Genomic DNA, 11,463 nt, shown 5'->3' with positions numbered 1-11,463 from the left:
GATCGATGCCTTCGCCAGTTTGTCGGCTGCACAAGGGACGCGTGTTGCCGTGCCGCGAGAAGCGAGAATCTTCCGTGGCTGCGTGAGGCGAGGTTGCGCGGCGATTGGTGCTTACTATTCCATCTGTCGCTCGTCTTCGTCTGGCGTATACTGGGTAATACGGATTCAACTTTCAGCTCGGGCATGGTGCGCTCGTCCACTCTCAGTGACCTGGTCCAAGAACCTCACGTTCGTGGAAGGCATATACGGCCTTGTTCCCCGCCGCGTTGTGGCCTAAGCTCGGATCGTGGGGCAGGATACTACTAGCCCGTCGGACGGGAATCACATCAGCGCATACCTGTCGAGACACTCATCTTACGTTCTTCCTCCACATCTATTCCTCGGTCTGCCAAGAATCGGTCGCAGACACACTCCCTAGTAGTCCCGCTATTGCGCGCGACTACACTCCGGTACCGTGCACTGTGCTCTGTGACTCCGCTTCTGCTGGTTATCTTCCGGGTTATATTCCAAGATGGTCCGGACTGCACCCGTTCTACCATCCTTCGCTCGGCTACGCACTGCAATTGTAAGTGCGATGACGGTGATGGAGATACACATACTCCTCGAATCACGAGGTGAGTCATCTTCCATTGTCGTGTACCCGCGACATCCGACTCAATGCTTTCTCTACTGTACCAGGACGTGCCCACGACAACGACGAGCTACGCCAGGTGTCTCCTACGCTGTGACATCTACACAGCGTTCAGCTGCTCGGCCGGTGGAAGCGCCGCGCCCGAGCTCATTGCTACGCTCCCTTTGGCCACCACTCGCGTACTTTACGTGCCAGCCCTCGACTCGACAGACACCGCCCTGCCAATCCGTCAACTTACTGGTCATCCAGCAAGTATGACCAAGTACGAGCGTAATCGAGTGGTGTAGTCTTGAAGACCGCATCGCGCTCTCGTCAGGCGTGTGAGCGGGGCCCTACCCTATGCGCTTGAAAGGACCTCTCACCATAGCTTCGATTGTCGAGAGGTGAGTTTCCTTCTGTTGCCATGTGCCCGGGACGCCGAACTGTAGAATACTGCGTCAGGCCGAGCCCATGACGATGGCGAGCCGCGTCCAATGCCTGTTGCACCGCTAGCAGCCTCGCCTCGATCCATTTGACCTGTGGAGGCACCGTATCCACCGCCACGCAGGGAGACGTGAGGTCTCGGAGACTTCTATGTTGATCTCCGGATCCTGCGCGCTTCTATCTCGCGTCAGAACGCAGCTTGCGCCGACCATGCACTACGCATCCATCCTCCTTCCACCCGCCTGACGACTGTTATGCTCCGCCAAATCAAGGATAGGGTCCCTCGCCGAATGGTGGTTTCTCGAGCACAATTTCGCACCTATGTCGGTCGAATCGCACATACCGACATTGCCCGCGGATGGCGTCGCTACGTCGCTGCCTGCGTCACAAGCGAGGGGTTGTCTACCACCGTGACAGGGGAGTGTCAGAGCCAGACAGGACGCGGCTGTACGGCGACAGTACCAATGTCTAACATGCACTGCACTAGCTTCTTCTAGGTTGTCATATGGTCGACGTGACGCGCCCGCCCTCCCTCGATCGTTGTCAGCCGGGCTAACGACTTCGCGAGTATCATGCCTGGGTGCGTGGATCTGCTATGTATATGACCAATGATGTATTGTATAGTCGAGACTAACCGGGCGGAAGCTACTGGCGATGACGGGATCAGGAAGACATCGGAGGTCACCATCTCGTAAAGTCGTAAGGGCTACATAACTGCCGCCTCCAGACCTTTGGAGCGAAGATTCAGTTGTCACACCCAAAGTAGTACGTAACAGCAATACACCTAATAAATTATGTTTGAACTTCTTGATGAGAGAGTGGAGGAGCTAGGGCGTGCAACAATTCAAGCAAGTGCATGTCCGCGGCGTGGACGGGGTAGTTTTCATCGACCCGATGGTTATATGCGTGCGTCAACACCGGACCCAGGACCCAGTACGCCGCGCCGCCACGTATGGGTCGAGCAGGAGCATGTAATGACGACCCACTGTCGCTGCTCTTGCTGTTCCTGTATTCTAGGTGAACGCGGTGCAAGGAGAGGGCCGGCTGCCGAAATGTATGGTCGGAATGCACATACCATGATGCAAACACGGTCAGCGTCGAGCTTGGTCGGCAGGGTATGCGCGATTCCGGCGGCCAACCTCGATTGCGGCTTCGTATAAGTACCGCCCGAAGGTACTTATGTTGTCACCTCTCTCGCTGTATGGTGCTGGAGTACTAATCCTTCGTGCTTATGTGCTAGTATGGTCGGTCCGGCGGAGGGTCCTGGTGCGCAGGATCTGAGAATCTGAAGGAGGGTAGTATGCGCGATTCCGACGCTCTAGCGGCTCCACACTCTGACAGATTGTCAGGTCGGTAGTACATCGCCTAGCTACATACCCAAGACAGTCCGAACAGGATGCGCTCCTGTCAGATTTCAAGCAGGGCACGCGCGGTCCCGGCGGCGGACAACTTCAAACGTGCCCCTTGGATTCCGTGTATGCGAAGGTATGCATTTTACCCTACAGTGACATACTGACATCTTCTGAGCAGATACCGTGAGTAATCAATCGTGATGCGTACAATATATGCGATCTCGATGGTCAACAGTACAAGACATGGTCAACTACCTCTCAACCGACCCAGACTTGTCAGGTGTATACGGACTCTCGTCGTTCGCTGACTGCGTAATTCACACCGTTGCAGTACCTTCTAGATTTCATTGCTGTACTCTCAACTTGATCGTCGGTGAATCCATTCCGGTTGCCCAGACAGCTCATAACAAATATATTGGTCAAGGAACAGGCCTAGTTACAGGAAGACTCGACTACGTAGTAGTACCTGTAGTACTGTCGCTTGTAGTCAGTCGATGACGCATGTATGTACACGGTCATGGGTTACGACCGGTTCGCTACTCGAGTAAGCAACAAGGCGGACTGTCCTGATCCTCGCTCATTGGGCAGCTCCCATACACAAAGTCTGTGTTGGGCTCGTCTCGGGGACGCCTTGTCAGGACGAAGGGGAGCCTCGCACGGTTCGATCGCTCGCCTCAGGAGACCGGCTCGTTCACTCGGAGCAGGGAGACCTTCTGCGACACCCCATACACGTACCAGCATGACATGCCCACAAGAACACATGTGTTCCCATGAATGCAACGCGGGAGGCCCGGGTCGCCGCGTAGGTCGCTCGATCGAGCGAGCTTGGGGTGCCAGTTCGGTGCAAACGATCAAACTAGACGTGGACATCACGTCGTCCTGCACCTCGATGTTAACGTTTATCAAGGAGGCGGACGCCGTTTGGGCAGCATTGCGCCGTACAATTTGACGAAGAACCTGCAGACCATTAGGCGTGTCCCAGCATGCGGCGGGCCTTGCTGCGTGCGACAGGCTACAGCTCATAGCGCAGGCGTTATAGTTCGTCAGCCTCGGTGCACTCACGGGCAAAGACCGCTCAGTGCTGACCGTACTGTCGGTCCCCGCCACACGTCGAAGAGTCGATAACCAAGTGAGAGCAGCCTCGTCGTCCGCCTGCCAGCAGGACTCGATCGCGGTGCGTGTGGATGAGTCTTCAAGACGTCCGTCGTCCGCGTTTCTGCCGTTCGTGAGCGCGCAGTGGACAAGGAGACGATCTACGTTCGCACCTCCTCTGCTCGGTACTGCCCTCTTCCTCTTGCATCCCATGCTCGTCTTCCGCGCAGCGCGCACCCAGCGGTCCCAGCCTTCCGGCTCCGGCTACGTTCATCCTCCGTTCGATCCTCTGCGGGTGCGTGCTGACTTTTCGACCGAGGTCGCTCGGTGCTTGTCGAGCTGATCCCTGCGCATGCATCCTTCAGCGAGGTGCTTCCGTGCATGAGCTGACGTGCATAAGTACTGCCCGACGTGGCCGGGTCCCGTTCTTGCCTCCGCGTCTCGCGTCGTCCTACTCGTGTCCACGTCGCCTCCTGAGCCTAACTTGACCATGCTGATGTAGCTCGTTAATGTACTGCTGTACGTGCAGCGCCGGTAATTGCATGGACTGCGGTACGTGTTCTGCTCCGCTTCGTGCGTGCAACTGCAGTCCGCGGAGTGTCCTCCCGAGACAACGTTGCAGTAGAGTGTTGCGCCGGTACAGGAACACGGGACGTGCTCTGGAGCGGACGGGGCGGCAATATATATACGTGTCCCATGGGTTGCGGTCTTCGCTGGCGACGGGTGCTACAACTGACCCGCATCGACGTAGGCAGCGCGTAGAGGTGGCGAGATTGGGAGAGCGAGAGGGGAGAGCAAAAGGGAGAGCGAGAGGGGAGAGCAAAAGGGAGAGCGACCCAAAGGCGATACGTATCCAGGGGTCGTTAGGTGCAATACAAAGTGGGAGTCGCGACGGGCTGCAGCTAACTTACGGATCAATCAGCGTTGTGCTTGAGCATTCAATATAATGCTTACCCAGGGAATACGGTGCCACGCGTATCTTCCCGCCATCTGTCCGTGCGCGTCCGTCCTCGCGTTGCTGGCCTGCCAATACGGGGAGCCCGGCCGAGTTGTCGTCCGCTGGCCGAGTCGACGCTGCTGTGCGGGAGGTCGACGCAGCGTCCAGGGACTTGCATTGTGAAGGGAAGGATGTGGTCGGTCATGCGGTCGAACCGCGGAACTAAAATTAGTGTCCGCGAAGCGCCCGAGATTGCATCTTTACCGGTCGATCGAGTCGGCGGTTGTACCCGACCACTCATCGCTCCTCCGCAGAACACCAGCAGCCCACGTCAGCATATAGGACCGATTACATCGCGTGCTGCGAATATCGGGTGTGTGGATGTGACATTTTACGCCGCCAACAGGGATCTATCCGTCCAGGACACGCAGAAGGTCGAGATCGGCGGTCGGACGAGGCTCGACTCGTAGAGCAACGCGATGAACTTGAACCAACTCTCACGACAACAAGAGCATACGACATATCAGGAAGCGCAAGACAAAGGACATTCGTGTATTGCCAGTGAGAGGTTCGTGGACTATGGGTCGTCGATCCCCCCCTCCCCCCCGTCGCTGCATCCAAAGAAACAGCGTCAGCACGTAGCGACGATGATCTTTAAGCATTGCAAGACGTACGCGTCAAACCGCCATCCTACCTTTTCTTCCTCAGCCGCTGCTCTCGTTCTGGCTGGGCGACTCGGAATGCGACTCGGGCTGCGCAGGTACATCTCCGGTGCCAACCAATCCTCCTGACCTGTGTCGCCACCCCGATGTTCGTCCGAGTCCTCGATCGTGCCTCCAAGTCCGTCCTGAGGGCCTTTGTCCGCGTTTGCGCTGTGCTCAGCTACTCGGCGTGCGGCATTCGGGTCGTCTGCGTACGGGTCGGAGTAGTCTAGGGACTGCCCTCAACATGGAGATTCGCCTCACTCCTTCGAGTGAACCTCCCTCGACAGCCTCGATCGTCGGTGAGGTAAGTCTCCTTCCGTTGCTATGCACTCGAGATGTCCGACTTAGCACTTATTCTGACAGGACGTGGCCATGATGACGACAAGCACCTCATACGCTGCCAGCTCACAGATTGTAACGTTTATCGCGAAGTATGTTCGGAACTCACAAATAATCCTTCCACTTATATCCGCCCTCGCCTGTCGCAGACTTTTCGACGGAACATGGCGTGTTATATTGATATGCGACAGTCCAGCAGAAATAGCAAATAGACGTACGGGAGGCAATCGCACCGAACGAACTAGTACACATCAAATACAGATATTGGGAAGCAAGCCCCGTTTGCGGAGGCTCCAGGCAATCCGGTCGGCGAACACATGTATCGTAGAGCACACCCAGTAAGCCTGTACGTATGGAAACTCCGAGACCATAGCTTTGCAGACGATCACGAACAGCTGTAACGAGCTTAATATATCAGTCCTTGCAATGAAAGACATCGTCCGTGCACCGAGAGACTCGTCTATTATCGGTCACTGATCGTCAAGAATCGGCTCAAACTGTCCGCCTGCGGTGGACGTCAGCATTCGGCGACGATGGTCTATCCAGTAACGCACGACGTACATGTCGATACTACCATCTCCCCTCTTCGTCATCAGCCGCTGTTCGCATTCTGGCTGCCTGACTCATGGTGCGACTCGGACTGTTGTGTAGGTACGTCACCCGGTGCAGCCAATCCCTTCTGCCCTGAGTGCCTCGGACGCGCGTCGCCACCTTGACGTTCATCTGCGTGCTCGATCGCGCCTACGACTCGTCCGTCCTGACGACCTGTGTTCGTGGACGTGCCTTCCTCCACTACTGCAGATGCGGTATCCGAGCCATCTACATGCGCCGTTTCGGTAGTATTTAGTAGCTGCGCTGGCCCAGTCCGCCGGGCAGCATCTTGCTCTTGCGGCGACTCATCGAGTATCGTAGCGTTCGCTGGCGTGGCTCTGCTGACGGCTGGCGGTGCAATGTCCGCCGCACCGGGTCCATCTGGTGCTGCGTTCGAAGCGGCTCCTATGTCCCCCATCTCAGCGTCGTGTCCAAGTTCCTGAGCGGCAGCCCGCCTAAATCCGCGTCGGATGCTACGGCTGGGCACAAAATCAGCGACGATTACACAACAGGAGTGCAAGGTTCACCGCTTACATGAACTGCATTATGAGTCGTATCGGACTGTCCGTTCGCGGCGCCAGCCGCTCCTGCTTGTCCCCAGTTTCCAATGTAGGCCCTGGGTCGGCCGCGTGCGGTGTGTCGACCTGTTGATCGCCTTCGCTCTGGGCCCGGTGATCTGGAGCACATTCGAGCCATCCTTTCCTGTTGTAAGTGTCAATGTGTCTTCATATTATGATTATGAGTGGCGAAGACGACTGACACACTTTCCGGGTCTATCCCAAGACGCCGTTGTGTCCAATCCACACAGCTTTGCAAGCCAAAGCGGAATCCTTGGACCGTCCCTGGCGGTGTCCATACATTGCATTGCAGCAACCATTGGAGTCGCCGCGCGATGTGGTTTGTGGACGTCATGACGTTCCGGCGCCGGTGAATATCGGTCGCACTCAAGGACCAATAGATGTCCCAGTCGGTCATGCAATCCAACACCCAATCGAGCCTGTATATGGCCGTGGAAGGAAGCTGTTTTATAGCATCATGCAGCTCCTTTCGGCAGACGGTAGCCAAGTGGTCGTCGAATCGGTGGAGCATGTCAGCCAGGTAAGTTCCCCTCGACGGCTCGGCTGGCAATGTCTGCTCCTTTTTGACAGACATCATGCATATCGCCAGAACGGTTGTCGTGATTTGGATGGTGGACACAGGGTCATGGTGTGCGTATACCGCCGTGAGTGCAGTCTGCATACATTCCCAGCCTATGCCAAACTTCAGCTTAGTATGCCCGGGCCCCTTGCGATTGAAACGGATGTTTGACTTACCTTGGACGTCGCGCAGACAATAGAGCTCGGTACGTGGTGCACAGTCGTATGGTTTCGCCTTCTGCATTGTGTCATCGCGGGAATAGTGCCACCGTGACTGATCCTCTGCAAGGAGATCAATTGTCACATAGATGTTTTGTATAACATCCGAAGTGGCTCTTTGATGTTTTGTGGACTGTTGACCATCATGTAAATGTTGCAACAAAATCATGCAGGCCTTGGTTCCATCGGCGAGAGGCATAGCGCGGATCAGTCCAGCTAAGCAACGGTTTGAGTCCAAGTCAAGGGGACTGTCATCAAGTTCGGTATGCGCGCGAGTGAACGTGTCCAGCACCATGCGACCTATCAAAGCCGTGGAGGTGCTGTCCAAAACATCAGATTGCAGCCGGCTACCAGATGACGTAAAGGGCCCGGATGCCCCTGAACCCGGATCTTCAAGTTGTCGTTTTGACAAGGCATCGAAAACAGTTTGGCTGATTCCTGTCACAGCTTTGATTGCTCTGGCGGTAGGCATCGCTCGCACACAAGTGGCCATGGCGCGAAGGACGTCTGTGTCGTCTGCAATAGAATAGATGTCCGTAAGTAGTGACTTTTCTTCACTGCGGGCTGTCCAGTTATCCAGGCATAATTGCTCATGTGCCTGCCAGTCACATGCCTCCGTCAACACGCGGACGTGTGCTTCGCGTTGAGCGAGGGGTCTGAGGAGATTACTCTCCATCCATTGGTATATGCCATCCGCGCGAAAAGATGAATCCGTAGTCGGACGTCCAATCCCCAGAAGGACGAGGGTTATGTGGCATAATTGCAAGGGTGTCCAGTAGACTGCCCACCGCATCCGCCTGCAAGCCTCGCATATCCACCATGCTTGGGGTGACTTGTAGGGACTGTAAACGACCAATGCGGGTGACACGGAAGTGACAACTAGAAATAGAAGCAGGACGCCGACGCCGATCGTGCTCGGAATAGCGATGTCGAAGCCAAGCTCCCAGAGGTAACCCACAATCCCAATGAAGAAGAGAACGAGGGCCACCTGAAGGAGAAACGGAAGGATACTGGCAATGTATTCCACTTGCCACTTGTCCAGTGCATGCCTACGGAGTTGCCACGTCCAGACCTTCTGGGATGCGTCTTGCAGGCCAGCTTGCTCCGTCGCGTGGAAGTTCAACCATTGGTTCACGGCTAAAGCTACCGACGCCGCGCTGAGACTGAAGATTAGGGCGACGAACCACAACGAGGCGATCCAACGGGGTGCAGCGGGTGGCGAGGAGAAGCTTGTGGATGAGGAATTTGCAAGAACCTTCGGCATCAGCACCGAATTCGAGGAGCTGGCGGCCGCGACGACGGCGTTCGTAGCCGTGTTACCGAGTTGCGCGGATATGAGCTCGAGGATGACGGTGTTGAAGTCGGGTGCCGGCAGCAGAACGGCATAGTACGGAACCACGAACGCAGTGAGGACGGCGGAAAACAAGCCAGCCTACAGGGGGATCATTGTCATCTCGGTTGCTCTTCCCCAGAACACTAGAACGAAGGCGTGAACGTGACTTACAAAGACGAGAAGTGTATTGATTTCATTCCGCCATCGTTCGACACGGTCCTTCTCGTAGGCCCACGCTGTATCTGCCAGCTTCAACCACGCGTCTGGCGCAGTCTGCGGGTCTCGCGGCTTCATGAACTTCTCGAATACTTTGAGCAAGGCAGTTTCATCCATCACGGCGGACGGCCTTTGCGGCTCACGCGGCGTCATAAACTTCTCGAAGACTTTGGTCAGAACGGTCTCCATTTCCGACGCCGTTATTACATCCTTTGCCGAGTGGTCTGCCGACTCAGACGGATGCTTCGTTCCACTGGCATCCGACCGCCCGTTCGAACCCTTTTGGCGTATGTCAGACCTTGACACGCAGTTAGATAATGACTGATCACGCCCACCAAATCGGGATTCGGAGGTGCAGGCGTAGTGCCATGGGGCGACGAGGAGGCTCCCGTAATGCTTGCGCCGACCGCGTTGGATGCCTGTGTATACAGGTAGGTGATCCCGTTTGCTGTTCAATTCTGCTTATGCTTACTGACAACTCGGCTCCAGAGCCGCTATTGTCGCCAGAGCCCGTTCGACGGATGGCATTATTTGGCGACGATGTAGCATTGAGGTCGGAAATCTTTGCGTTCTCTTCGGGAATCGAGTGCACCGGAGGTTCCTACCACGAATACAATAGGTACAATCAGCTTTCCTCAGGCTGTTGGGCCAGCGAAGAACAACGGTGCGTACCTCGAGTGGGCCCGTGGTCATAGCGTCGGATGGTGATCACTGCTCAGTCTATCGTATAGAGATGCAACAGAGCGAAGAGAGCGAGTGGACGAGGAGAGGAGGCAGATAGCTAGCTACGTATGGTGGACGAGGACGCACAACCTTATGTAGCTCAAGGCGGGGGACACGCGACAATTCAAAGCCATCCGTAGAACTTGAGGCACACCGAGGATGGCTGAACATTGCTAACACGAGGCCTCACGTACGCCACCGAGTCCCACACTGTGGTGCTCAATGGACATGAACACCGCTGAGCATTGGGTCGGCAAGGATGCAGGCAGGCCCGCAGAGTAACACGAGAAGGAAGGTACATGCCGTAGATTGCGTAATGATATCGCGACGCCGTTGCGTATTATCCAGTTCCGGGAGCAATGTTGTACCTACTTACAGGGAAACTATGATGGGACCAAGGCATACGGAAGCCTGTGCGTGGTCTTCGTCAACGCGCAACAAACACTGAGGAGCATGCCTACCATCATCGACGAGAGCCCGCTAGAGTCGGTTCATTCAGCGACAGTAAAGTGTCCCCGTTGCACACGTTGACTTCGCAGGGGCCATGTATCCACAAGGAGGCGAGGTGGATTAAGGCCCACATTGGGGCCTAGCGCCATAGCACTGAGTTTGACCTGACTGGCCCATCACAAAGAAATGCGCATAACCCACCAGTCATGCTCCCCGCCAATATGTCGGGCAGCACCCCAACAGCAGTAGGCTTGTGCGGCGGGGTACCACTTGCCCGTCGGCCAGGAATAAGACAGCCACACGCCTGTCGGAACACCTGTCAGTGCCTTCACAGCGACATTTATGCCCGCGGCGCAGATCTCAAGACACGAGCACTGTTATGAGGCTTCCTTGGTGCGTGTCATCCGCTTGGACGTCTGTTGGCAAAGGGCGAGAACGTTCGTGTTCATCGGGCGGCGACGCACCATCGGGGCCCTGATGCAGATGCGTAGAAAGAACCTACATAGTAAACTATGACTCATTTGGTGGCACGGTGCACGTTCGCCGATTTTGCAAGTGTCCCACATACGAAGTCTCCGTCTGGCCGTTCAAATTGCTTGCTGAAGCGCTGACTCCGCTGAGGCCTGAGGAATCGCAGACGTGAGCGAGAAATGGCCGCCAGCGATGTGTCGGGGGTCACTCACGTCACGGTCGAACAAAAAAACTCGTGTCCGTGTTTCTGTGGCCAAAGCCTCGAGTGTGTGGCTCTGAGGTTATGTCATGACTCCAATGTCCACCTATTGAGTCCGTAAGGAGCGATTGAGAGGGTGAACTTATGAACAGCAACAGCACCTCAAGGCCTACTTACGCGAGACTTCGGGAGGCAAGGCAGCCGGCCATGTACCCTATGTGCGTGTTGTACGTGTTCAGAGAAATTTCACGCACCGCGAGGCAAGCGGGAAGACCGCCCCCTCCGTCAAAGAGGTAGGTCTGTCTCAAGTGCAGTACTGCGGTTGGCGGAGGCTGTCATGTCAGGACCCCCGAAAATTGGCTGAAAGGCCTGAGCCTAATCCAGACAGATTTTGGATAATTTTAGGCCTTGGCCGGATCGGAATCCAGACAAAAAGCTCCATTTGGTGGTCATGCCCGATCTCTTAGTCCAGACATTTCCCTGATAGTAGATCTGGTCGGATACCTGTCCAGACAAGTACATAGAGATACACGGTGGCACCGCTGGTGTCTTATGTGTAAATATTCGGTGCCTAAAATGATTCATCCTCACGTGTAATATGTTGGTAATATTTGTTTCGATTTACGAGCAAACTCCGTATGGCAATG

The 11,463-nt window shown here is 55.7% G+C and overlaps 2 protein-coding genes across 2 annotated transcripts; both read right to left on the bottom strand.

Moving 5' to 3' along the window:
- Window positions 1-2,825: 2,825 nt before the first annotated feature.
- On the bottom strand, window positions 2,826-3,923 carry B0H18DRAFT_360408 (uncharacterized protein). Its single transcript, XM_048037755.1, has 2 exons — window positions 3,672-3,923; window positions 2,826-3,622 (listed from the first exon to the last, which is right to left on the bottom strand). Exons 1-2 carry the CDS (start codon window positions 3,854-3,856, stop codon window positions 2,929-2,931), a joined length of 879 nt encoding a protein of 292 aa, XP_047893398.1. The 5' UTR covers window positions 3,857-3,923; the 3' UTR covers window positions 2,826-2,928.
- A 4,270-nt stretch (window positions 3,924-8,193) lies between these two features.
- Window positions 8,194-9,051, bottom strand: B0H18DRAFT_876773 (uncharacterized protein; the record flags this gene model as incomplete). Its single annotated transcript, XM_048040513.1, has 2 exons — window positions 8,194-8,856; window positions 8,908-9,051. Coding segments are annotated over 2 exons (807 nt in total), but the record flags the coding sequence as incomplete, so codon positions are not given.
- Between the last annotated feature and the right edge of the window lie 2,412 nt (window positions 9,052-11,463).

Source organism: Fomitopsis serialis, assembly GCF_022376445.1.
Source record: "Fomitopsis serialis strain Sig1Antser10 chromosome Unknown B0H18scaffold_33, whole genome shotgun sequence".
Taxonomy (NCBI): domain Eukaryota; kingdom Fungi; phylum Basidiomycota; class Agaricomycetes; order Polyporales; family Fomitopsidaceae; genus Fomitopsis; species Fomitopsis serialis.
The sequence above is the reverse complement of the archived record's forward strand: the minus strand, read 5'-3'. Positions and strand labels throughout refer to the sequence as shown.